This window comes from Corvus moneduloides, chromosome 1 (genome assembly GCF_009650955.1).
Source record: "Corvus moneduloides isolate bCorMon1 chromosome 1, bCorMon1.pri, whole genome shotgun sequence".
NCBI classification, from domain to species: Eukaryota; Metazoa; Chordata; class Aves; order Passeriformes; family Corvidae; genus Corvus; species Corvus moneduloides.
Genome location: NC_045476.1, coordinates 5,969,291 through 5,995,872, shown reverse-complemented (window position 1 = coordinate 5,995,872; position 26,582 = coordinate 5,969,291). Strand labels below are relative to the sequence as shown.

Sequence of the window (26,582 nt, the reverse complement as noted above, 5' to 3'; positions counted from 1 at the left end):
TGGGCAAGGGGTTGCATTAATAAGCTCCTGAGGCGAAACGTGGCAGGAGCTCGCCCAGGGAGAGGGGCGAGAGGAGGAACAAAAGGCGATGGCTTCCCTCAACGCAGCTCCCAGCACAAGCCTCAGCGTCCCCACGGGAGTCACAGGAGAAGCCAGGCAGGAAAGGCCGCTGCCGGCCGGGACACCGCGGCGAGGCCGGTGCCCCCGGGCGTCCTGAGGGGCGAACGTGCCGCAGGAAGCGCTGCCTCCCCCGGGACAAGCCCAGGGGCTCCGCCGGGGATGCGGGGGTGCTGTCGGGCTGCTCCGGCTGCAGCGCGATTGTTAACGGGACCTCAGCCGGGAGAGACCCTCCCGCCCCTGCGCTGCCCCCGCCCCGCCGGGAGACTGAGCTGCAGCAGGGGCGGCTGCAGCCCCGGGAAGGGGAGTCGCTGCGGGGCGAGGCCGTCCCGGAGGGGCAGCGCTGCCGGGCACCTCCGGAGCGGAGGACGAGGCGCGGGCGGGGCGAGGCGGCCGCCGCGGGGGGAAGCAGCTCGAACGTGGAGCGGGGGGTAATGGAGGCAGGGCCGGGGCGGGGGGTGAAGGCACGCCCCGGGGTGGGCTGAGGGGGCACGGCGGGAGCCCTTCCCGTCTCCCCGCGGGGCGGAGGCGGCGGCGGTAGGGGGGGGGTCTCTGTGGTCGGCCCGGCGGTGGCTCCGGTGCCCCGGCTGGAGCAGGTTCCCCCAGCCCGGGGGACGAGTGCGGGATCGCTCCGCCGGAGCCGTGCCGGGGACGGTAAGTGCCGAGATGCCGGCGGCCGTGTGGAAGGGATGGCGGTAGCCCGGGGCGTTGGGGGCCGCCTGAGCCCGGGCTCCCATCTCGGAGGCGTTGCCTCCTCGGCGTGCCCCAAGTCAGCCCTAAGATTGCTTTAAGAAGCAGAAGCTTCGGCGAGGGCACCAGGTAGCGGTACCGCCGCCCGGGCTGAGTCCCCGCAAGGGGCTGAACGTGCCCCGGTGCCCATGGAAAGGGCACCCCGCGCAGCGCGTGCGCCCGTCTGCCGCCGTGGGGCTTCGGATCCTGCGGGGAAACAGGCGCTCCGTAGCTTCGGCTCATCCTGGCTGAGGAAACGATGCATCCAGGGAGAGATGAAATGATTTAACGCGCCCTCCCGTTCCCCCTTTGTGTCCCTGTGCAGGAGCCTGGACTGCTGCGCTGATGTTCCGGAGTTGAGGTAATGGCAGAAGTCTGTCTGTGGGGCACGGCCGGAGGTCCCGACCACGGTCTGGGGGCTGCAGAGCGCCCGTGATCTGCGCCGGGATGGGGAACAGCGGCTCGGCCGTGAAGGTCTGCACGGATCACCAAGGGGGCATCAACTGGCTGAGCCTGAGCCCCGACGGGCAGCGGCTGCTCACGGGCAGCGAGGACGGCACCGCGCGGCTCTGGAGCACCGCCGACAGCCAGTGCCGCGGACACTTCCAAGGTACGGCAGCGGCTTTTTGCCTGGGGTTTGGGTCTGAAGCATGGCACAGGCCACACAGCATGTTCTGGTCTCTTTCAGTCCCTGCCGGGCAGCCAAAATCCTGCTTGTTTTGGTGTTTATTATAGCAACGTGAAGCAGGAGCTGTTTCAACCCAAAACAGGTTACCAGCACTACTGAATGCACGGATCCTTTTATCTCAGGGTGTGCGAAGTTGTTTAACTTATGTCAATTTCTAGAAGCCCTGTTTTACACTGGGAAACAATACTGACTTACTTTTTGTTATTCTCTTTCCCCCCCCCCCCCTTTTTTTTTTTCCGGTGCTTTTAATCATCTCATTTCCAGGTGGTCTTTATTTAGAACCCCTTGACCCAGAGGTCTGGAAAGGAACCTTGCTAAAATAGGTTACTTTTGTTTTCCCTCCTCATTTGACACACAGCAATGTTAATTGCTGGGCTTTTTCAGTTTCAATTCATTTTGCATCTTAAACAAAATTTATTATCCTTAGACTAGCATATTAGTAATTGAAAAGAAAAAAAACCTCTGTAGACAGGGTGGTCATGCAAACATCTAGATATAGGATAAAGATGTTTGTATTCCCACTCATGTTCTTTTCATACAGAAAAAATAAAGCTGTTAAATTTGGAATTTCTAATGTTTTTTTCTTCCAAAGAAGAGATCACATTGCTGTGATTTCCTTGTTGTTTGCTTGCTTGCTTGTTTTTCACTATGGAGTATTGTCTTTTTTCCCCACATCCTGCCATGGTTCTAGCTTCTGGAAAACTCGCTGCATTTGCTTTAGGCTTAGAAATCTTTTTAAACCACTAATTAACTTTTAACTAGAAAGAGAAATGTATTGGATAGCATTCATTATTATGGAATCTGCCAGTAGTGCCAGTGTTTAGGGTAAACTCTGAAGAAGGTTGGCTGGGTGGTTTGTTAACTGTCAGTCGAATCAGATAATTGTATGTATTTTATACTTTTGCACACACAGAGTTGTCGTGTCAATTTTAATTTTACAAGCTATAATTACTGATAAACCTGTATCTCTAGTGCAGTTTCAAGCTCTACCACAGCACAACCAGTAGACTTGTGTGGTGGCTGCTTTTGGCCAGACCAGCACCAAACCTTGTCTGCCCCAGGGGGTTTTGGCATCCTGTGTGTGGGTCGGGTATGACTGATGGTTAAAATCTGACTGGCAGACTTTGGTGCAGTAACCAAGGCGCTATTTTCATCTCAGAGCTGGATTACAAGATGCTGTAAGAAAAATCCCAGTGATTTCAACCTGATCCATTCAGGCTGCTTTGCAGAAAGTTTCACAAATATGGGAGAATGAGTGTAGTTTTGCTTATAGCCCTGATGATCTGTTTAATTTTTGGCATCTGATGAATTTTCTTTAGAGGAAACAAGCCATATGTTTGTAGTGTGGATACTTGTTTGCTTTTGAACTACAATAAGGCTTTTGAACTATAGGAGTTGTAGTGAAATCTGTTTCTTGCAGTCAGTGAAACTGTTTTACTGGGCAGTCTTCTTTCCCTCTGTTTTTTTACCATCTCTTTATTTTACAACATTCTGTTTTTCTAATACCTTTGTCCATCTGTCTCTGTTTAATCACATTTGCCCTTCTTAGTTTTTTTTTTTTCTCAAAGGATCGTATTTAAGTCACAGTAGGGCCCACCAACTTCAACCATAACTGTCACTCTTGTAATAGTGACTTAAGAGGAAACTGTTCTGCTCCTGAAAGCTTACAGTCTAAATGTTAAAACACAAGGGTTCAAGGTAATAGTAGTCCAATGATTAGATAGGTGACAGCAATTTCACACAAGAGGTCTTGGATGAAGCTGGGACTTGAATCCTAAGGTGATTTTTAAATGTGGTGCATTTATTGTTACAATAGAAAAATGACATATCTTGCTAAGCAGCGCCAAAAGCTTGAGGTGGTAATATTGCGTCCTCTTCTCTGGCATTGCCTTGTTTGTCAATGGGATGTTTTTAGACCAGTGGTTGTGTCTGTTTTTATTGTAACTGTAGAATCTCCGTATACTCTGAATACTGTATAGACAATTGTGCTCTTGTTTATTCTTTCTGTGTAATTTTCTTGAAGGTATAGTGATATTTAGAAAATTCTGGTGTTTATTCATGTTATTAGGCATGGTGGGAGAAAGAATTGGCTAACTATTTACCTGATATGTTTTTTTGTTTGCTTTTCATTCTGCCTGGACAATGAAATTAAACTTGCTGGTAAGTCTCAGGTCATTTTTTCAGAGTTTCATGCTTTGATTTATGACTGTTTGTGTCCTGACAATAAATGGGCTGGGATGAAATGCAGCCTTTTTCTCCCTGATTTCAGAAGAAAGAAGAAAAAGCATTTTTTAATTTAAAAAAATAAGCTAGTTTTCTACTGGTTTCACACTTAATTGGTCTGAGTTTTATTATATTGATATTAGTTTAGTTCATTGAATTTTTATAATACTGTTTGATTTACCTGATTGGTGGGACAGTACTGTTTTACTCTTTCACTTAATCCTGATACTAGTGAATTTTTCTGCTGTGACTTGAAATGGTTGTGCTTTACACAAATCCTTAAATGTGAAGAGCACAGTGGTGCATTTAAAACTGGAGTTTTGGTACATTAGTTTGTATTTTTCTTTTGGTTAAGGTGAAGAGCTGGACTAGTCTACATGCACAGTGACTGATTTCCTTTGTTATTCCTAGGACATGAAAGTTACATCACCTTTTGCCATTTGGAGAACGAGGCTGCCTTCACATGCAGTGCTGACCACACCATTCGGAAGTGGGACGTAGTGACCGGGCAGTGCTTGGCCATTTACCGAGGCCACACATCAATTGTCAACAGGTGGGGTTCTCCCCTCATGTTTCTGTCATCTGTTATCACACATTTTATCATTTCACTGCAGTTCCCCATTACTACACTCATAAAAGGGGCTGTGGAAACCCCAGAGTTCATGTTCTGTGCTGCAGTGATTAGTTTTTCTAGCAACACTGCTGACACAGATAGGAGAGAAATGAAAGGCACACAGCAGGGGAATGGAATCCAGGTCTAGGAAAGAAATTCCAGAAGAAATTATCCAATTGATAACAGATGCTTCTGATAAATAGGTTTAAAAACATTGTGGCAAGCTTTTGTGTCAGCAAGAGGGATAAAGTCAGGATTTTTCTGTAATTATTATTTCTGTTTGGGCAAATGAAGTAATAATAAACTTACTGTGTGTGGCTTACTGGCCTGTCCATCTGAAGTGCGTATTAATAGTTGGACTGGATTTAATTAATGACAAATAGAGCAGTCAAAGATTGGTATTTTTTTAACATTTCTTTTCTTGTGGGCATGTGGGCTTTTTAGTTCCTTTCTAAACTCAAAACACATATGATATGTAGCGAGATTCTGTAAATAGTTAGGAAGGCTGGCTCTGTGTTTTGGCACTGGCCTGATTTTTGCTTGAATCAGCAAATGGGAAATGTGTTCCCCATTCATATGATTTTGTTGCCTGTTTGAAAGGTTCCAGAGGACCAAGCTCAGCTGACAAAGAAGGCAAGTTATGGATGTTCTCTATCTCTGGTTTGGAAAGATGAACTGTAGAGATTTTTCTGTTATTGTATGTTTGTGCAGCTACAACTCATTATTTTGAAGGCCCAGGAAGCTGAATTCCTGAGCTGTAAACTCTGGTTTGCTCTTCAGTTATATAATAAGTGGGGTGCTCTTGCTTTACCTTTTTTGAGATCCCGAAATAAGTGAAATTAGGTGTATTTTTTTTTCTTGCAGTCTCCTTACTTGATGATGGAAAGATGGCTATTTTCACACTGTCAGTTATAGTTCAGATTCCTGGAATGTTGTTTTGCTGCTGTGTTGTTGTTATTGTTCTAATTCTAAGTTATTGTCATAGGTCTGTTTTTAAATAATTTTTTATAAAGAAGTATAAATTAATAATTACCAAAAATTAATTAATTAAATAAAAACCCAACAAACCCAAACCAAACAACACAACAAACTTCTAGGTATTATATATAACTTAAGAAAGTTCATAATCCCAGATGGAAGGGATTTTAGCAAAACAAAATGCTCAAATTTACAGTGCTATAGTGTGAAAATATCTGCATCAGTGTACCTGAATGAGGGATCTCAATTTTAAAAGTAGAAACAGGGAAGTGTTTGGTTTTTAAAAATGCCAAAGATGTTATGTTCATGCTGCTGTTTCATACTTTGGGGTACTTGGCACTGAAATTGGGACAAAAGATGGTTATGTAAAAAGATCAATACTGTTCATACACACAAACTTTATTTTTTGCAGAATCCTGGTTGCCAAGGACTATCTCTTCAGTGGCTCCTATGACAGGACAGCTCGCTGCTGGAGTGTGGACAAAGAGAAACAAATCCAGGAGTTCCGGGGCCATCGGAACTGTGTCCTGACTCTAGCTCACTATTCCTCCAGGGATGTGCTGGAAGAAGAGGAGGAGGAAGAGGAGGAGGAGGAGAAAGTGAGCAGGGACCTGCTGGTGACAGGGAGCACGGACTGCACTGTGAAGGTCTGGTGGGTGTCCAGCGGGCGCTGCTACCAGACCCTGCTGGGACACACTGGGGCCGTCTTATGCCTTATACTTGATGCACCAAACAGGGAGCTGTTCTCTGGCAGCACGGATTACACCATCAGGACCTGGAATATTGTCACTGGAGAGCAGCTGAAAGTCTTCAAAGAGCACCAAGGATCAGTAATTTGCCTAGAGGTAAGGGCAGAGGTTTCCTTGAGAGCCTTTGGGTGTCTATGTCTTAACTCATGTGGGTCTCAGGTGTCTTTTCATTCATAAAGAAGCTCTTCTGAGACAGGTTATAAATGGTGAGCTTAAATATTCATGTAGTAACAAAAGAATAGTGCTCTCTGGTCTTGAGGCAAACCCTCTTTCTCTAAAACACTTTCTGATCTCCTCTTAGCTTCTAGTGGTTGCCCTGGTCTAACTTCTAGCTCAATATCTATATAAATCCCACTAGGTTGTGGAACTCATGAGTAGGTATGCTGAGAGCACTGTTCATCTGAGTGGGATTGTGTAATCAGGCTCACCATCACCAGACTTTGAAGATAATAACCTGAGCAAGTAAACAGGGACAGGGTCAGGTAACTTAAAAAGGGGAGGGGAAAAACACTCAGAGTAAACCAGATGACTTCAAAAAACCCAATCCAAAGCCCAACCCAAAACTGTGGGCAAAAGGTAATAGGAAAGCATAAAGCTGAACGAAATCTTACATTAAAGACCACACAGACATGATTTGAGAGAAGAAAGGGAGAAACAGATGGCCAAGACAAGAAAACGGGCAAGGAAAATGGAAAAGAAAAGCAGAGCATGGGGGAGAGAAATCAGGAAATGATGGAGGAGAGAGGGGAAAAAATGTAATGTGATCTGAAAAACTATACTCTGTTTTTCTGTTTGCAGTATTTTTCTGTTGAATGCTGCCAGGTTTGTTAATGTTGCAGGGAAGAGGAGGAGTTCAGGCAGATGAAGCGAGAGGGAAACTATCGCACAAGCACTTATCCTGTACACTCATTATCCACGAGAAAATGCTAATAGTGTATTTAAAGAGAGTACCTGATGGTCTGTAACTCAGTTTCAGGTCAGCATAAATGTTTATACATGTATGTGTCTGACTGAAGTTAATGACAGTAGTTTTTCTCGCTGCTCTCCCTGTTTGTGTTTGCTGTCCATAAATGTTTTTCCCTTACAGAGGCTGCAGGATGTATCTTTAACAGCTCTTTAGTAAAAGTTGCCTTTGTTTCTAAATAAGGTAGTTACAGCTGACACTAGTGGACTAAAAACATAGCAGTACTGAAGGAATTCTGTTTTCCTTCAGTTTTAGAAAGGAAAAAAAAACAAACCCCCACAAAATCGTATTGCCCTGGAGTAATGTTTGTCTTGCTTGGATAAATTCTCAGTGTTAAACCTTATTTTTATGATACTGTAGTAATGTACTCTGAGGATGCTGAAGTAAATCTGTTGTTGTCCTTAGTGTCACGCTATGTTTTGTTGTTTAATTGTAACCCTTCTCCAAGGCACAGATTGTCAACAACAGAGGTTGCTTTAATTTAATTGGGTTCTTGCTAAAATTGTTACACAAAACTGGCTTGACCTCTCCCAGAAGCCTGGGAAATTCAATTACGCCCTTTGAATGCTCAGGAATGAGCAATGCTTGTGAGCACAGTTAAACAATGGCTTTAAACAAACAGAACTTCTTGTATGGGAGAAGAAAAGCAAAACCAGTACATCTATTTGGAAAACCTGAACAATTCAGAGTACACAAGACTGCTGCTGCTGCCAAGACTGTGTCGGCAACAGCCCTGGCCAAATCTTCTTGATATGGTAGCCCCTCACTTCTCTCATCACCAGTTAGTGTGTGGGGCTGGGAGGGTCCAGCTGAGGTACAAACAGCCCCCACAGAGAGCATTTAGTGTTCAGGCCTCTCAAACTTATCCCAGCTTAAGCAGTCACTGCTGTTGAATAGCTTTGGGCTGTCGATCTTTCCTAATTCCTCTCTCTGCTTTTCTGGGTTCAACACTATCCCTTCTGTTCCACTTGGCTGCCACTCAGCACAGCCCACATGGTATTTTCATTCTTTTAGAAAGGGGTCAATCACCAGAATCCATACAAAGATGTTTCAACAGAAAGGAAACTTCCTGAATAGAGGTGGTTTTTTTATTACTATTTTTGTTGTGTTCTCAATATGTGCTGGGGGCCTTTTTTGCCTCAGGCTTCCTGGTGACAGTGTTGCAATCTGTGGCAGTGAGTTGGAATGGTATTTTTTAGACCCTGGGTCAGGAGGACTCGGAGGTAGTTGTGATTTGCTTACAGTAGCCAGCAGTTTTATTTGATGACAGTAATTTGTTTTCTTCAGTGCAACAGTGAGCTGCTAATTACATCCAATTTTCACTCTCCTGTCCTGGAGGAGCTGGGTTGGTACCAGGAATTGAAGGCAGTTACCTGTTCTCTGGGTGGTACAATGCTTGTGTGGGGAGGAAAAAAAGGAAAAGAAAAATAGAGACTTCTTTTCATTTTATTTATTCAAATAAAGATCCCTAAGGGAGGGTGACCTTTCAAAAAGTTTGAGAAATACTCAATGTGATTCCTCATCCTGGACGCAGATCAGGAAAAATTTGGATATTGAGACCATATTTTCCCCAACTTTAAAAAGCTGTTATTAACAGGAATGCCCCGGGATGTTCTGAACTTCTGCAAATTACGTCCGGCCTGTTCCAGTCATCTCCCATTACTTTCCAGTAAACACCAATAGTGTTGCTGTAGCAGTGAATGGAAATTCCTGGAGCTTCTTGAAGGAGTTTTCTGGGTAGATAGCCATAAAGCACACCCATGTTTTCCACGCTGCTTCCTGCAGTGCTGGTGTGTGGAAAGCCGGGGAGTGATGCTCCAGACACGTTCAGATTTTCAATGTTCCCCAGTTGCTTGAAGATCCTTTAAGGTGTTGTTGCCAGGTAGTGTAAGTAGGGGAGCCTGGAAACAACTCTTACCTAGCATGGCAGAACAGAAAGTGTTGGTGAGCTTTGGTCTTTCCCTTGTCCCCTGTCCTTGGTGGTTCTGGACAAGGGAGAGATGAGGGTGAGCTGTTCATATTCCCCAGGCTTGTCCTGCTGTCCAGGAGTCAGTCTGGTGAAGGTGACCAGCTGAACCCACTGTGTGTGCTCTGCTGCCAAAGGAGTTCTGCAGCTTGTGATAATACCACTTTTCTCTTCCTTCCACCATTTAAATTGCACAGAGAGAGGTTCTGCTGGGAGGCTTTCTATCTGCAGTGGGAACTGGGTCCATGTTAGGTGCTTTGGCAGCATTGATTACATGACTTTCCCAGTCAGGCAAGGTAACTCGCAGTGGAGCAGCCAGAACTCTTCACTCTCCTTCTCCTGTGGTGTGTTGATAGCTTGGCAGACAAAGTACAGCAGCTGTTTTGGGAGCTCCCTCTTCGTATAAGAGCCAATAATGAGATTTTATAGGAAGTGATGGGAAAAAGCAAGGGTGGGCTGAGTGTAATCACATAGCTCATGCTCATTCTTCCACTTAAAAATTTCAGGCCTGGCTAAAGACCAATATTTGCAATTAAAATCAAACATGCATTTTCTTTAATGTGACTGCCTGCAATAGGCTGAATAACCCTGATTTAAATATTTACTTGTGTATGTTTTTCTAAATGTCTCTCCTAAGAAGCTTTGCAAACTGTTCACAAGGATTGCTTTGTCCTTGCTGATTGTTCTGCCTCCAAGTATTTATCAAAATTGTGCTGCCCAAAGCTGGCAGAGAGAAATGATCCAGCTTGGAATTTAGCTTGGATCCTACAGCAAACATTCTTGCAAGAAAACTCCCTTTTGAAGAACATGAACATGAGTGGGCAAAGACTTGCTTCTGGTTTTCCTGCAAAAGATCCTTTGTTTGGACCATTCCCTTCAGTTGCCTTTTAAAGCTGACTAGAAGAAAAGAATGCTTTGAACAAAGCCACTGCCTGAACTCTGTTTATGTGCTTAACTGTTGTGATCATGTAGGGTAAAGAAATGTTTTCTTGCCACACCAGTTAAATTAAGTGCACGGATTTTTTCATAATTTGTGTTTGTATTTGTTGCATCAGAGGATGAAGATGTGAATGAGAGGAATGTGAAGGTGTGCAACACCTCTAAGAATGAAACATGTTTCTGGGCCATCACTTTGCACTGTGGTAAAAAAGTTGAAAAACATTCTCTTAACAGCCAGCCCAGAGAGCTCATTCTAGATGGATTCTCAGGAAAAAAAGTGCCAACAATTTCTTGACCACAGGGAGTTTGTTAGCTCGTTAAAATGGATGTGGTTTGAATGGGATCCTGAAACTCTTAACTCGGCCCAAGGCTTACATAGTTGTAACTTGAGATTGGTCCAGCTTGGTGATTTTGGACTTAGAAGTGGCTGTGAACAGAAGACCAAAATTCCAGATTGTAGGAACACTGACCCCCACGAGAAGAATAAGGTGGTGATGGGATACGTGGCTGCTGATGTGAACTCATCTTGGAGTTCATGGGAGCCAGTTTGAGTGCAGTGACCCTCAGCAAAAGGATGTGTCCAAATCTCTTTGGAGAACCAATTGCCTCTCCTTGGCTGTTTAAAAATTGTTTCTTATAGCAAAGGTTAATTGGGAGGGCAAAGTCCATTCCTGTAAGGTTGAAATACCTGCTAAACAGCTCTTTTGCAGATATTTTTGGCATTCTTACGGGTAGAAATTGTCTTAAGCTGCTGCATTTATCCATTCAGCCAAGCTTGTGAAGCAACAGGGTTGTGATTGTCTTGAGAGACCAACCCTGGATGTGATAATTAGTTTTTTTATTAAAATTCTGGTGTGTTTGGGGGCTACAACCAAGCTTTTTCTTATTAATGAGACCTGTAACTACTGAAGTGTTTACAACTTGTCTTTTGCTACTGCTATTACTCTGCAACTCACAGGCAGTTTGACTGAACCTTTTCATGGAATGACATGGAGTTACATCTCCAGTGCTTTGGCCCGAGGGTTAAGACAAATTTGCTCCATTCACGTCTCAGTGTTTCATCTGGTTCAAAGCAAAATCTCTCATAGCAATGAGAAAAATTAACAATCAAGAATTGCAAATATCAATGCAATGGTTTTTCTTCTGCTGTCTAGCTGAGGCTTTAGAACTGGGCATCAAACTGTTGTCAGGTTTTTAATGTTTTTGAAGCTGTGTGGGTTTGAAATGTCCACTCAGCCCATTGGTATCTGAGCTGCAAATCTGTTCTGTGTTGTCCACTCTGCCACAGGTGTCCTTGCCTGGCCATGGTTTTCTGTGTCAAGAGCTTTGTTGGGCAGTTGGCCAAAGTGAACCAAGTGCTCAAAAGCCAGCCAAGGAAAATACAGGTTTGGAAATACCACCTCTTCTCTGGGCAGTCACAGACTGGAATATGTAACTGTGTCTACTAAATGTTTTTAAACCACAGAGTGTGAGGCCAGCTTGTAAGGTGCTTTGGCTGGGGGAACAGAAAGTGATGATGATTATTATTTTAAATACAGATTAAATGCAGATATCTGAAGTGTTGTAACTTAGGCTGGAGTTGTAAGCTAGACCTATCTTAAGTCAAGTGAAGGAGGAGTGATCTTGCCTTAATTGATCTGGCTACACCTGAGAAGGTTGTCCTTGTTGGGAAGGAGAAATAGCAAGTTTTAAGGCATGATCTGTTTCAGATGTGCCTCAGGATGAGAGAGAGGAATTGTCCTAGACCACAGTGACTGTATGGGGACTATCTTAGCTGTGGAAATCTGTACCAACTTGGATGAGATCATGCCTATCATGTCACTAAAGGCATATCTGATTTGCAACTTCAGCCTGAGCTGAGAGCTCTTGATGGCTTTCTCCACTGATAGCCATTTCATGCTGTTTTATAAAAATGCCATGGGAATGAGGGGCTGTGTGACAGTCAGAGCCTGCCCTGGATTTTGCTGTTGGGTCTGCTGCAAGCTCAGTCTGTGGCATCTGGTAGATAGTTTAACCTGTTAATATTTCCTTTTCCATGCAGGGCTGAGAATCCTTTGCTACTGTGCTCACCTGCTTAAATTGGTGAGGGGGAGGAAGGTGCACAGAAGTGTTTCATGGGGCAGCAGAAAGGCTTTGAATGTAATGGAAATGGTTGATGTGCTGACCATCTCACCAGCTCTCAGACATTGAAAAGCCAACTATATCCAGGGCTGCAGCAAAACCAGTGTGGGCAGCAGGTCAAGGGAGGTGATTCTTCTTCTCTGTTCTGCTCTTGTGAGATCCCACCTGAAGTGTTGCATGCAGCTCTGGAGTCTTCAGCACAGGAGAGACATGGATTTGTTGGAGCGTGTCCAGAGGATGTTGTGAAGATGCTGAAGAGAGATGGAGAACCTCTGCTATGGAGACAAGCACAGAGTTGGGGTTGTTCAGCCTGGAGAAGAGAAGAGAGAAGAGAAGAGAAGAGAGAAGAGAAGAGAAGAGAGAAGAGAAGAGAGAAGAGAAGAGAAGAGAGAAGAGAAGAGAGAAGAGAAGAGAGAAGAGAAGAGAAGAGAGAAGAGAAGAGAGAAGAGAAGAGAGAAGAGAAGAGAGAAGAGAAGAGAAGAGAGAAGAGAAGAGAGAAGAGAAGAGAAGAGAGAAGAGAAGAGAAGAGAGAAGAGAAGAGAAGAGAGAAGAGAAGAGAAGAGAGAAGAGAAGAGAAGAGAGAAGAGAAGAGAGAAGAGAAGAGAGAAGAGAAGAGAGAAGAGAAGAGAGAAGAGAAGAGAGAAGAGAAGAGAGAAGAGAAGAGAGAAGAGAAGAGAGAAGAGAAAAGAGAAGAGAGAAGAGAAGAGAAGAGAGAAGAGAAAAGAGAGAAGAGAAGAGAAGAGAAGGCTTGGAGAAGACCTTAGAGCCCCTTCCAGTGGCTCCAAGAGAGCTGGAGAGGGACTTTGGGCAAGGGCATGGAGTTATGGGACAAGGGGGAAAGGTTTTAAACTAAAAGAGGGTAGATTTAGATTAGATATTAGGAAGAAATTCTTTGCTGTGAGGGTGGGGAGGCCCTGGCACAGGTTGCCCAGAGAAGCTGTGGCTGCCCTGTCCCTGGAAGTGTTCAAGACCAGCTTGGATGGGGCTTGAAGCAACCTGGTCTAGTGGGAGGTGTTCCTGCCCATAGCAGGGGTTTGGAATGAGATGATCTTTAAGGTCCTTTCCAACCCAAACCATTTTGTGATTCTAAGGCTCTTAAAATCCTGGTGCTATAAATTACCTGAGTAAGTCCACATAATTTAATACATTTTTATATCTAACAAATTAGCAAATCCAGGCAAGCTGCAGCTCTCTTGTTTCACTTTGGCATTGATACACCCGCTTAAATGTAGAAATGAAGCGGCCTAACCTAATGTACCATTAATGCAGAGTGGCATTTACCTGCAGGAGGTTATAATTTAGTGTTTTTCCTTGCTCAGTGGGCGGGTTGATGCTGCTAGCAAGATGTCTGAAAAAGAAATGCAACACTTGGCCACGAACCACACAGCAGGATCTTGCCTTAGAGCATCCTCTTCCATTTAGCAGGTGCACATGACAATGCTCTTCATGCCCATTCAGGGAGAGACTGAATTTAAAAGTCCTTCCTCAGGCTAACTTGTGGCTCTCGGTTTTGTTAGTGCTGCTGAGCATTCGCTCTCTCTCCTCATGGAGATGCCGTATTAATGCTGTTCCTAAAACAGCTTAAAAGTAATAGGAAGTGACATTTCAAAGTATTGCTGGCTTTTTACAGTGGTTTGTGCTTTACAAAATCCTGGCATTCAGCTATGAAATCTCTCCCACAGGCCAGGTTCTGCTGGGAGGATGTGTGGCATGTCCTGCTCCAGCTGGGCTGGTGGGAGCTGTGGCCAGGGAGCCTCTTGGTCTGCCTGCACACATTTCTTGTGTGGGTTATCACCATCCCATCACTGTAATGCTTCGTATCTCAACCTTTTTTTTCATGTTGTAACACAGGGCAATGTTGTTTTGTACAAAGCTCACTTCTGATGCCTTTTGGGAATGGGGTCTTTCCCTTTTGGATTGGGAGTGGAGATGGAAGAGCATGAACAACATTCCAACCTTACAGATACAGCGTATGCAAAGAGTGGGGACCAAATCTAAGGTGGCAGAAGAACCAGCTCTTGAAAGTGCCCTACAAGCAAGACCATGACAAGTTGGTTTGTTGCTGCCTGTTCTGAGCTTCCCCTCCCCCCTCCCAAAGACATGTGCTCATAGCTCCTTTGTTCCAAGCGCGGGCAAAGCCAAATGTAACTCAGACTCTTCAGCAGTGTCTGATTGGCCGCTCACCCCGGGTCCGCCCCCAGTCCTCCCCTTTCCCCTTCTCCTAATAAAAGATGGTCGAGGGGAGGCAAACGCCCTCTCTCAGCTCAGCTACTTTCCTGTGAACATCTCTGGTCGTCTGTCTCATTTGAAGGCTTCTAACTGCAGGGAATTGAGCGAGCAGGGAGCTATATTTCTCCCTCTTTGCTTCTGCTGATGGTATTTGCTCTGCAGCTGATTCAGGTACCGATTTTAGAGCTACTAAAGTGCTAGATTGCCCGTGCTACCTCTCAAGGCTGCTCGAGGCTTTCTAAGGCATTGAAATACAAGCGCTAGCCGGTATAAAGCTGAAAAGATACCTTCCGCAGTTTGTCATTTGTTGGTTTCCTGGAGATACCAGAGAAGCATCAGGGGTTTGTGCACTGCTGGTCATTTGGACCTTCTGATGTGTGTGTTTGGGGGCAGACAAGGTACCATTCATTGCTCCATAGGCAGATTCCACTCCTTGGTGGGGGGGTCAGGATTCTCCCTCCTGTGTCTCCATCCCTGTGATGCAGAGGTTGCTGCAAGTCTGTAAAACTTACCTTGAGCTACAGCCAGGTGTTGCAGTGACTGGCTGCCTTCAGCAGGAGTTGGGCTCTACAGAGCAATGGCTGTGAAAACCTTCAGTTTGATTTCTTTACACAGACAGAGAATGCCAGATTTTTCTATGCACTGTGGAGCTTCCAGGCTCGGTGTAGTTTGCTTACTGTGCACTGGCTGGTTTTTTAGTCTTGCACAGGTCAGTTATTTTCTCTCTGTCTCTGTTCCCCAACTGCAATCCTTCCTTTTGTCATTCCCTGTCCTGTCTGTATGGAACAAACCCCATCCTCCCCACCAGTGAGTTCTCACAATGGGCAGGGTGACTGGTGCAATGGGGCACTGTTCTTCTTTGGGAAACACAGAGCAGAAGACAACCTGCTTGAAGATATTTTAAAAACCTGTGGCAGGATGGTTAATTATTTAATCATTCAATAACAGTCTGAAAAGACTTGTGGAAATGTAGATACAGAACAGTTTCAAGGAAGAGCTAGTCATTCCAAATACTGACTTGTGCAGAGTGATAATAAACATAAGCCCTGGTTTATGGTGTGTAGGATTTTAATTTACCTTTTTTTTTGTTTTTTGTTACTCAGAATTGTTTTGAATTTTTTATTGTAACTAAAACTTACAGTCTGGTAAGAATTCTTGTCAAATATGCTTTGCAGAAACTGCAGTGCTGGGGGTTTTTTGAGGCTTTAGTAATGAAACTGATTATGGAAGTAGGGTTAGCATTGTTAAGCTCCCTGGAATCCTGCTTGCTGGCATCAGCAGATGGGCTAAATTTTTATGTTCTCAAAGCTGGGAGCTGTTTTTAAGACCCAGAAGTCAGTGGGAGATGCGACTGTGAGGAACTCAAGGTTGGTTTGCTCACCACCCCTCTGTTTCAAGGTGCAGCTTGTTGCTCATTGTTGAGTTGGAAACTGACTTGGGATGAGTCCCTTCAGTGCAGCTCTGTCATGGAGGTGCCTGAGAGGCCATTGCTGATGTGTTTTTCTCTCCCCTCAGCTGGTGAATCGTCACCTGTACTCGGGGAGCGCAGACAGGACAGTGAAGTGCTGGTTTGTAGACACTGGGGAGCGGATCCAGACATACAAGGCTCACAAACACAGCGTTAGCACTTTGAAATACCATGCTGGGATCTGTAAGTTGCCTTTCCTATGTTGTCCAGCCCCCTCCAGTCTCTTTTTGGTGTTTGTCTTTGATTGAAGGTTGTTAATGGAGAATAATTTTGAATGCTTGTGAAGCTGTCACTTTTTTTCAACTCCAGCATGTTTACATTCAGTACCAAACTGCTGCACCACTCCATGTGGGAAGCTTAGACCTTCCCTCCATTTTCCACCTCCCTCTTCTCACAAATGAAGAGGCAGTTCTGTTGTTTTTGTTGCCAAGGGAAGTGGCTTAAATCCTGAGCTGTCTGGGGGTTGTTTGTGTAGCTGTGGTTTAACCTCACTAGTCTGGTGTCTGTCACCTGCTTCTGCTGTGTGCTAGGGACAGAAAGTGCTGCTGCTGCTGGACACACAGCCCTGTGCCAGCCTCTGCTGCCTTGTAGACTCTGTGTAACACCCTGTCCTAAACCAGAATCACACCTCAGATGCTCACTGCTCCTTTCTAACTGTTAGGCTTCCTGTTCAGGCTCTGACATTCTCCTAGACTCATTTTCCACAAGTTTTTTCCCATTACCTGTCCCCATTCATGGATTTGTTCCCCAAACCAACTTTCTCCAGTAGCCAAGCAGTGCTTGCCTTAGTAATGTTCAGGACTCAGCTCTCCCACTTTCACTCTTTACAGTGGTTTCTGTACATCAGTGTCTGTTGCTGACACAACAGTATGTTCTGACCATCAAAGCTCCCTCTTTAAATCCCTCTCTGTGCTGGCTTTCCTTCTACATGTCTGGGTTTGGGTTGCAAGACAGCACTTCTGTTTTTATCAGTGAACCTCTCTCTGTGTCATCCTGGTCTTATCCTGCCTCTGGTGTTGGACCTGACGTGCCTTCACTTGCTTCCCAAGAAAGATCTTCTTCTCTCCTTCTTCTCTCCTTCTTCTCTCCTTCTTCTCTCCTTCTTCTCTCCTTCTTCTCTCCTTCTTCTCTCCTTCTTCTCTCCTTCTTCTCTCCTTCTTCTCTCCTTCTTCTCTCCTTCTTCTCTCTCCTTCTTCTCTCCTTCTTCTCTCCTTCTTCTCTCCTTCTTCTCTCCTTCTTCTCTCCTTCTTCTCTCCTTCTTCTCTCCTTCTTCTCTCCTTCTTCTCTCCTTCTTCTCTCCTTCTTCTCTCCTTCTTCTCTCCTTCTTCTCTCCTTCTTCTCTCCTTCTTCTCTCCTTCTTCTCTCCTTCTTCTCTCCTTCTTCTCTCCTTCTTCTCTCCTTCTCTCCTTCTTCTCTCCTTCTTCTCTCCTTCTTCTCTCCTTCTTCTCTCCTTCTTCTCTCCTTCTTCTCTCCTTCTTCTCTCCTTCTTCTCTCCTTCTTCTCTCCTTCTTCTCTCCTTCTTCTCTCCTTCTTCTCTCCTTCTTCTCTCCTTCTTCTCTCCTTCTTCTCTCCTTCTTCTCTCCTTCTTCTCTCCTTCTTCTCTCCTTCTTCTCTCCTTCTTCTCTCCTTCTTCTCTCCTTCTTCTCTCCTTCTTCTCTCCTTCTTCTCTCCTTCTTCTCTCCTTCTTCTCTCCTTCTTCTCTCCTTCTTCTCTCCTTCTTCTCTCCTTCTTCTCTCCTTCTTCTCTCCTTCTTCTCTCCTTCTTCTCTCCTTCTTCTCTCCTTCTTCTCTCCTTCTTCTCTCCTTCTTCTCTCCTTCTTCTCTCCTTCTTCTCTCCTTCTTCTCTCCTTCTTCTCTCCTTCTTCTCTCCTTCTTCTCTCCTTCTTCTCTCCTTCTTCTCTCCTTCTTCTCTCCTTCTTCTCTCCTTCTTCTCTCCTTCTTCTCTCCTTCTTCTCTCCTTCTTCTCTCCTTCTTCTCTCCTTCTTCTCTCCTTCTTCTCTCCTTCTTCTCTCCTTCTTCTCTCCTTCTTCTCTCCTTCTTCTCTCCTTCTTCTCTCCTTCTTCTCTCCTTCTTCTCTCCTTCTTCTCTCCTTCTTCTCTCCTTCTTCTCTCCTTCTTCTCTCCTTCTTCTCTCCTTCTTCTCTCCTTCTTCTCTCCTTCTTCTCTCCTTCTTCTCTCCTTCTTCTCTCCTTCTTCTCTCCTTCTTCTCTCCTTCTTCTCTCCTTCTTCTCTCCTTCTTCTCTCCTTCTTCTCTCCTTCTTCTCTCCTCTTCTCTCTTCTTCTCTCCTTCTTCTCTCCTTCTTCTCTCCTTCTTCTCTCCTTCTTCTCTCCTTCTCTCTCCTTCTTCTCTCCTTCTTCTCTCCTTCTTCTCTCCTTCTTCTCTCCTTCTTCTCTCCTTCTTCTCTCCTTCTTCTCTCCTTCTTCTCTCCTTCTTCTCTCCTTCTTCTCTCCTTCTTCTCTCCTTCTTCTCTCCTTTCTTCTCTCTCCTTCTTCTCTCCTTCTTCTCTCCTTCTTCTCTCCTTCTTCTCTCCTTCTTCTCTCCTTCTTCTCTCCTTCTTCTCTCCTTCTTCTCTCCTTCTTCTCTCCTTCTTCTCTCCTTCTTCTCTCCTTTTCTTCTTTCCTACCCTGAAGGAGATGGCCATGGATGTCTTAAACTAACCTAGGCATTCACAGTGCTTTCCTGATTTTGGTTTCTGCACTTCAGCTATGAAGTGAACACATCACACTAAATGAATGGTTGCTATCTGGGCTTTGATCTCTCTTTTGGCAGCTCCTCAGTGTGATGGTGATAAATGGCTGACAGATGCAAGATGGTGCATGTTAGCAGAGAGTTGTACCTGCACAGTTAGTGGCAGTTGTCTGGCACCATGCTTTCCTCACTACATTTATAAACCAGTAACTGAATTGATTTCTTAATTATGTTTGGAAACTTAGCATGTAACCAAGCCCAGAGGTAGAATTTTAGTCTGGAAACCTTTTTTGGTCTTCCTTTCAGCATGAGTCCCACATCACCGCTTTTATTTGTAATTTATTTATTTGTAATTTATGGTTATTTCAGCTCTCCTCACCTACATGGACGAACTACCACATTCTCCCCTACCTGCAAGTAGTAATTTCTGCTGATTTCAGCTTCTGCAGTTGGCTAGAAGGCTGAAATGGAAGGGGAAAGGGTCTGAACCTACACTGGCACCTTGAAGTTATTATTGCTCCAAGATGCAGGCAGGTAGAGCAAGGGAAATGAAACCAGAAATTGTAATCCAGGATGATCATTGGTAGACAAAATACCAATGATTTTGTGTGTTTGTGTGTTTGCCCCCTTTTCATTATAAAGACACAAACCCAAATATTGAATTTGTCAAGACTAGCCAAAGGTGAGCTAACTGTGCTAAGTTGGTATTTGCCTGATCCTGTGAGGAACGTTTGTGTCGGGGTGGGAGATGGAGACTGTCTCCTTCAGTAATGAAACCTCCAGAGCTGCATTTCTTCAGTGTTGATCCTACTCTTCATGCAAGCAGTGGAGACTAGACCAGACTGTAAAGAAAAGAAAGTTTTAGCTCAAACAAAAGTTTCATTATCTGATGCCACCACCATCAGCTCTGCAGCTTTCTCTCTCTTCCCCCTCATTCTACCCCCCTGTCCCTGCCATACACATACATTATTTTTCCACAACAATCTTTTTTTAAATTAAAATAAAGACAATATTGCTGCATTTAGTCAGATCTGTGAAGAACATCCTGGTAGTGTGATAGAAGAGTTCACAGAGTTATTTAAGATCTCAATTTAAATCAAATGCAAAAATACTAAAAGTGTGAAACAGGGAGTATCGAATTGTTCCACTTGAAGGGTAGAAAAAGTGCTCTAGAAAAATATTAGGGATTTGTTTGAATGCACTATATGCATTTAAATTAATGAAAGAGGAAATTTCTCCTTAAAATTAATTTATATAGTATGATTGCTTGCATTATTGTGGTGCATCCATTACTTATTTCCACACTATCTAATAATTTTGTTAGAATTGGAATTATAAAGAGATGTTTACTGGATACCAGTGTTGGAACTAGTGTAGCTTAAAATTCTGTCACTTCACCTGGGATGGATCAGAACTGTCTTTTAAAAATGTGGAGAAAACGCTTCAGTATAAATTATATTTGTTATGGTTTATGTCACATTTGCACCAGCGCATGAAAAAACATCTCAGCCAAGAAGTGGTAATTTTCTGTTAGAAGATCTTAATTCTTGTGCTTTCTCTCTGATCAGTGCCCAAAGGCTCATTGCCCCAAAGAGTTTGTGGTCTAAATAAGAAAATAGAGTTGAAGAAAGATGAAAAATACATGTCGGTTTCCAAAATCACTTTATAGAGTACAGGGAGTCCAGACAGATGTGAAAACTAAGCATTAAATCCTCAAAATGTGTTTCCAGTGGCTTTTCTGCTTGTGTAATTAATAGCATGGGGAATATTACAGCTGGTTCTCAATCTAATTTATTTAATGATATGTTGATTATTTCTCTCTTGAAGTATGTGCACAGCTGTTAAAAATTTAATGTGGTTTATATTTTTTTCATGTTGCAAAAGTTCCAGGGGAATGTTTCAAAACTGTTCTCCCAAGGATCTATGAAAATTAAGTAAAAAATGAAAACTAATTTTATTTTGTTGTTGTTGTTTATTTCACAGGTGGTACATATAAGTATATATTTAAATGCTAAATCTGGGTTAGATCAACAGCTCTTCTTTGAAACTCAGAGGTGCAGAGAGACTTCCTAAATCTAGAGTGACAGTTCAAAAGACATAAAGGATGTCTGTCAAAAGCAAAGTCCTGATAGCTGAAGTAAACTGGCAGCTGCATAGTGAAAACAGCTCTTACTTGGTTCCTACTCTCGGCATGTCTGTAACAGAATTAAGTGATTTCCATTCACTGGGAAAAAAATCAGTACCTGTTCCCTGCTTTACTTTGTTGTTACTCATTTGCAGAGTGGGACATGATGCTTTTTCAGGACTCTGCTGGAGATTGAATTATAGTGGCCCATATAAAGTGACATTGATTTTCCACATCCAGATGTTTCTTGGAGGTGCACCCATGAGGTGCCCAGCTCCCTGCTGTTTCATTTGAATTTAAAAAGCTCGTGGCAGTATAGTCTGTTCTCTCATCTGTTATTGTAGTCCTGAATTTACTACCATGATAATTTTTTCACCCCTCTTTAGAGATTCAGTCCCTGACTTCTCCCAAAAGATAAGAAATCTGTTGCCTTCAGGCACTCCAGTTTTGTAAAACTCTTTCCATGCTAGTGGCTTTTACAAAGACATGAAATGCAGGGACCAGAGAATATATTGCTTTTTGCAGCTCTGAAATATTTTTCTCTAGATAAACTTGAGGAGTTTGGGTTAACTGAAGGAAAGTGAGTGTTTATAAAGAGAGTTTGTAACCTTTAAAGCAGAAAAATGGGCTCCTTTTTGGGCATATTGCTAAGTACAAAATCTAAATATTAACATGGCCTTACAGTTTCTGGATGCACCAGTTGTGGCGACCTGATCTGAAGATCCTGAAGTGCTGAGAAATTTTTCTTTCAACATGTAAGGTACTCTAAGGAAACCTGATGAATAGCCAACATTCCTGGTCATGCTCAATTTAGTTACCCCAGCCCTGCCCCACTTGTAGCAGCAGAAGTGATGGAGACACTGGAGTACTGAATGGAAAGCTGTAAATAACTCTGGCAAAACAAATGAAAGGTTGAGTGGAAATCCTTAAAACCAGACTTGAGATAAATTGCCTACTTAGAATTATTGAGGCACGTTTAGGCAGGGAGACATCTGTGGAAGTGAAGAGCAGAAATAGATACTTGAAGCATGTGTGGAGTGAAATGCTGGTGTGTGTAGGAACTTCAGTCTGAAGACAGTTCAGTGTTTTGAAAAATACAGCTGAAAGTAAGCATGCTGGGGTCAGCAGAATAAAAATGATCTGGTTTGACTGAGGAGAGAATGAAAATGATATGTCATGTCCCTTGGGAGCTGGTTTTAGGTACATTTATGAACTTGTATGAACTGACCTCACGTGGCTGCTCACATCTGGCTGTGCTGTGTGGTTGTGTGTCAGTGTTCACAGGAAGTGGTGATGCCTGTGCAAGAGCTTTCAATTCCAGGAGTGGAGTCCTGCAGAAGATCTTCCGAGGACACAAGTTCATCATCAACTGTATCCAGGTCAGGAAGGGGCTTCATGGTGGGGTTTCTTCCTTTTGGTTGCTCCCTCATTTGTTTTGTGGGAACTGGTGTGGCTGACTGTTCTGTGTGTCTTGGATTGGATGTTGTTCTAGGATAAGACTTGAATATTCTGTATGTAGTTTTACAAAAGCTTGTTAATAATAGTAAGTGAAACCACAGAATAAGTCCCCAGGGACAACCCCATGTCTGGGATCGGGGATTTTTCAGGTCAGGTTGGATAAGCAGCCACGAGAACTGAGACATGCCTCATGAGACCCTTTCCATTACAAGACACTAATGATAAGTGTTTGCAGTGCTCTAAGGGGAAAAGAAATTCCTGCCTTATGCAGGCAGAATAATTATAGCATCATCCCCCGAACCGCCCTGGGGCATGGCATCCCTAAACAGTCTGAAGCAGCAGTGATATCTGACCCACATGCTGCCAGGCAAATGGAGGAGTCTCTGCTTCTGGCTAAAAACTGAAAGTTAATGTTTGCATATTGTCTAGGCTCAAGTGAGACTGGCATTTAATAGTTAAAACAGGAAGAATTAATAATCCTTGGTGGCCATGCAAAACCCATGGAATCTTAGAGGGGTTTGCATTGGAAGGGACCTCATTTCAACCCCCCTGCCACGGGCAGGGACACCTGCCACGAGACCATGTTGCTCAGTGCCCCTTCCAACCTGGCCTTGAACACTTCCAGAGATGAAGCAGCCACTCTAAGAACCTGCAGCTCTCTGCCTTGGGAACTCAGTATAAGCTGTGTGCAGAATGAAGATTTTCATTAACAGTGTGAGACGTTGGTAATTCTGGCAGGCTGACAGTCCAAAGAAAAAGAGAGGAGATAAAATTTCTTTTGGAGTTGATCCCAAGCACATAAAGTTGTAAATATGGTTTTCTCATGTATATTCTTCTGACTTAGCAAGGGGCTGTATGATCTTAAACTTCAAACTCCCAGTACCGGGCAGTTGCTGTGTAGCAGGTGGGCACCTGGATGTGTTTGGGGAGTACCTGATAGAATCACCCTGGGCAGCCCCAAGAATAGACAAGACCAAAGCTTGGCTTTGTGTTCTTCTTTGTAACTTAACTTCCAGCTGTACAGGGGCAATAAAACCTGGGAAGAGAGAGCACTGAGAAGTGGCAATCTTAAGGTGATCTTAAGTATATTAAGGAGAGCTGGATGAGGGGTGTGATGCTTGTGGGGTGCTTCATGTAAGCCAGGGGGATGCTCACTGTCACAGCATGGGCAGGCTGGCACAGAGTACCCACGGCGGGGACAAGACTGATGCAGGAACAGGAAGATCATCAAGACTGATTTCTGGCTTCCAGGGCAGGATGAGGACAATTGGGAACATTACCAACAGCAGCAAATGGTTCATAAAGGAAATGAAACCACAGCAGTGAATCCAGGTTAAATTACTGCAGGCTTTGAAGAACAGTGGAGTTTGAAGGAGGAATTGTACTTATAACTTACTGCAAAGGAGAAAGGGAAGCGAGAAGGGAAGCATTGCAGAACCCCCTGCTGTCCACTGATGATGATTTTGGTGCCTACTTAAGCTCCACATCAAAACCAGCAGTCTGAAAACAGTGCAGAAATTCCCAGCCACAGCCTGCTCTGACACTGGGTTTAGTTCTCCATTGCTTTTCTAGAGGGTCTGGGTTATAAATAACTTGTTGTTTATGGCTCTGTGAAGTGGCTGAGAAATGAGTCCTGACTTGGTAATGTCTCATCCCACTTCAGCAGCTTTTGTGATAATTTATACTGACTCTTGCAATGAGCTCAGGCCTAAGTGTTGGGATCAAGCTGTGTTTGCTCTGACTTTTGACAGTTTGATTGTGCCGATTCCAAGCCGTATGGCTCGGTATTAAGTGTGACCCTGTTGTTCCAGATCCACAACGAGCTGCTCTACACAGCTTCCCATGATGGCACACTACGGATTTGGGACATCCGGGGAATATGCAAGAGAAATAAGCGACGCTTGAAGAAGGAGAGGTCTGTGCAGGGCAGGAGCTCCCAGAAGGGGAGTCTGTCTCGTCTCTTCAACAATAAAGTTGGCTGTATGGTACAGCAGGAGAATGGGGAGCACGAGGCTGTTGAACTGATGTGACTGCCCAGAGCAGGCTTTATGTCAGTGAGCAAAGCTGAACCTTTTGTTTTCTGCACCACTGTGTCCATGTAAACCAGAACTTGGAAAGAGATGGGAAGTGGCTTTGCCTGAACCTCTGTGTGAGGAGCCAGGATTCTCTGTGGTTGCCAGATGGACTCAGGTCAGATCCTGTGGCTGCAGATGACTCAGCTGAGCAGCTCTGGGCTTGGGAGGGGAGGCAGCGTGGTTCAGGTGAGGTACCACTCTGTGTGTGCAATTAGGAACTTTCCTGATGGCTGCTGATGTCAATTCCCTCAGGCACAGAGGTGTTTCATCTCTGGCTGCCCAATGCCTAATGAGATGTTTTGCCATTGCTGTTGCCCGCTCCCATGACCCCTGTTCAGCCCAGTGTGGCAGTGAAACGTGTCCTGCAGTGAAAGATGGCCTTGAATTCTATCTTCAAGCTGGCCTTTGGGTCAGGCATTGGCTGACAAGGCCAGCACAGGAGGGTTTGGCTCTGCAGCAGGAGTTTAAAGCAGACTAGACACCTCTCTGGGAAGCTGGGAGTAGTAGGACAGAAATTAATTTGTTTTTTTTTTTAACAAAACATAAGCCACAGAACAAGCTAAACCTCAGCCCTATTTGCTGACCTTGTGTTGTCTTTCCTCCTCCCAAAGCTGTGTCTTGCTAGGTTGCCAGTAGCATTGGATAAACAGTCAAACTCAAGAGTTTTCCCAGTCTTTTTCCAGGTTCATCCTTCTCTGATAACCACTGAGCCATGAATTAACAAGGGTTCTTATATTTTTCTATTTGCAGATATCGCTCTTTGTAGAACCAGTACAAAAATATCTAACCACATGTTTTTATTTTTATGGCTTTATTTATTCTGTACTACAGCAAGATAAAACTGCTGTAATCCTTTTTTAGAATGGATTAATAAACATGTGGTATCTACAGACAACTGACTGTCTAGTTTTTATTTTTGTCTCATATATGGGGGGGAGAGGGGGTGTGGCCTGGCTGCAGAAGCACAGCAGTTAAGAATGGATGGAATATGGGGAAAAAAACTCACATAGATTTTTGGAAACATTTCTTGCCTTCCCCTCTCTGCTGGGGTTGGAGTTGGATATGTGTGGAACTGTCCTGCCTCCCAGGAGGCACCAGAGTGCCAAAGCTCAGTTCCCCTATCAGGGGAAGGAGTCACCAGACACAAAAGCACAGACTTAAGGGAAAGCAGGGATGAGAGAGTGCTGAGCCCTTACTCAGTGCTGCCCTGGTGTCACCTGGCACACAAAGATGCCACTGTGTGTCAGTGGGCCAGGCCCATCACAGACCCTGCTCTCCTCTCCTCCTAAGCAGCTTGGGTAGTTCTTACCTGACAGGTTTCCACATCTAGTAGGAAACAGCATTTAAATTATGTGAAATGCCTACCAAGAGCCTGATTTGGGAGGTCATCTGCATTGTGCAGACTTAATTCCACTGTAACCCTCTCAGGCTGGTCATTGTATCTCAGTGACACGTTTCTGAGCTGGTGGTGGCTTGCCATGCAGCTGACTGTATTTTGCTTCTGAGGACAACACTAAATAGGAAGCCTTTAGGAGATGGACAGAGTTGCTCAGACCCCCTGGGCTGTATTTTCTGTTTAAAACTTCACATGCACTACCTGAGACACAAGAGCCAATCTGGGCATACAGCAGCTGCACATGCAATCAGCAGAGAGAGATCTCAAAGAGTGGAATTAATGAGTCATTACCACTTCTGCCTGTTGCTAAACATATCAGTGCCTCCAAATACATGGTCAAAATTAACTTACAGCTTTCAGCCAATGCCTCCGGCCCTGCTGATCACTTACAACTTCGATGGCAGTTACATCATTGATGAATGGCTGCTCTGACAAGCACTGCATGTTATGATGCTAATTTTAAATTCCCCAAGGACAAACCTTCCCTTCTGAAGTTGTCGCTGCCAGTTTGCTGTGCAAGCCACTTCAGAGGAGAACTGCTGCCTCTGCAGCCCAATGCTGCCTTCAGTGCATGCCCAGAGGCTGGCAGGCAATGCCAGCATGCCAGGAGGCTGGGGAAGGAAGGAGTAAATTTTTATGTTTCCACCTCCTTCTTGTTAAAACTACATCCATGACTTGCATGTTTTCAATTTGAAATTCTTTTCTCTATTCTGTTTTTGCTCTGCATTTTGTCCAGAGGTTCCTCAGTGCTGGCCTGTAAAGAAACACTGTATAATGGGTGCTGGAGCTGGCTTTCCCTCTGAAGCTCATAGTGCTGGCTTTGGCAATCCTTCAGCCTTCAGGGTAGAGATACAAAGCCACTCAATTTTTATAGCACTTGCCTTGATACAGAAGAATGAAATACAAATAATTCCTTAACAGTGTAATCACTGCCTGCTTTTTGCTGTGCTTGGCTGAGGGAATCCGTATGAAAACCACTCCCCGCTGCTGCAGCCGAGCAGTCATTGTGCAGGCCACAGCCCTGCTCCCTGCAGTGCCACAGCAGTTCAAGCCCTCA

The 26,582-nt window shown here is 44.5% G+C and overlaps 1 protein-coding gene across 4 annotated transcripts; it reads left to right on the top strand.

Moving 5' to 3' along the window:
* Positions 1-459: 459 nt before the first annotated feature.
* On the top strand, positions 460-25,024 carry WDR86 (WD repeat domain 86). Of its 4 annotated transcripts, XM_032098626.1 has the most exons (8): positions 631-771; positions 1,172-1,456; positions 4,169-4,310; positions 5,761-6,000; positions 6,085-6,193; positions 15,832-15,967; positions 21,872-21,975; positions 23,866-25,024. In XM_032098626.1, exons 2-8 carry the CDS (start codon positions 1,294-1,296, stop codon positions 24,082-24,084), a joined length of 1,113 nt encoding a protein of 370 aa, XP_031954517.1. In that variant the 5' UTR covers positions 631-771; positions 1,172-1,293; the 3' UTR covers positions 24,085-25,024. The 4 variants fall into 4 exon arrangements, with proteins under 4 accessions (XP_031954507.1, XP_031954523.1, XP_031954517.1 ...); XM_032098616.1 differs by lacking the exon at positions 631-771 and adding an exon at positions 460-548 and having other exon boundaries at positions 5,761-6,193; XM_032098606.1 differs by having other exon boundaries at positions 632-771; positions 5,761-6,193.
* Positions 25,025-26,582: the final 1,558 nt, after the last annotated feature.

Bases quoted from the DNA above. Each gene is read 5' to 3' on its own strand.
- WDR86 (XM_032098616.1), top strand. From the start codon at position 1,294: ATGGGGAACAGCGGCTCGGCCGTGAAGGTCTGCACGGATCACCAAGGG. The intron at 15,968-21,871 runs GTAAGTTGCCTT...GTTGTGTGTCAG, and splicing joins GAAATACCATGCTGGGATCT to TGTTCACAGGAAGTGGTGAT. The intron at 21,976-23,865 runs GTCAGGAAGGGG...CTGTTGTTCCAG, and splicing joins TCATCATCAACTGTATCCAG to ATCCACAACGAGCTGCTCTA.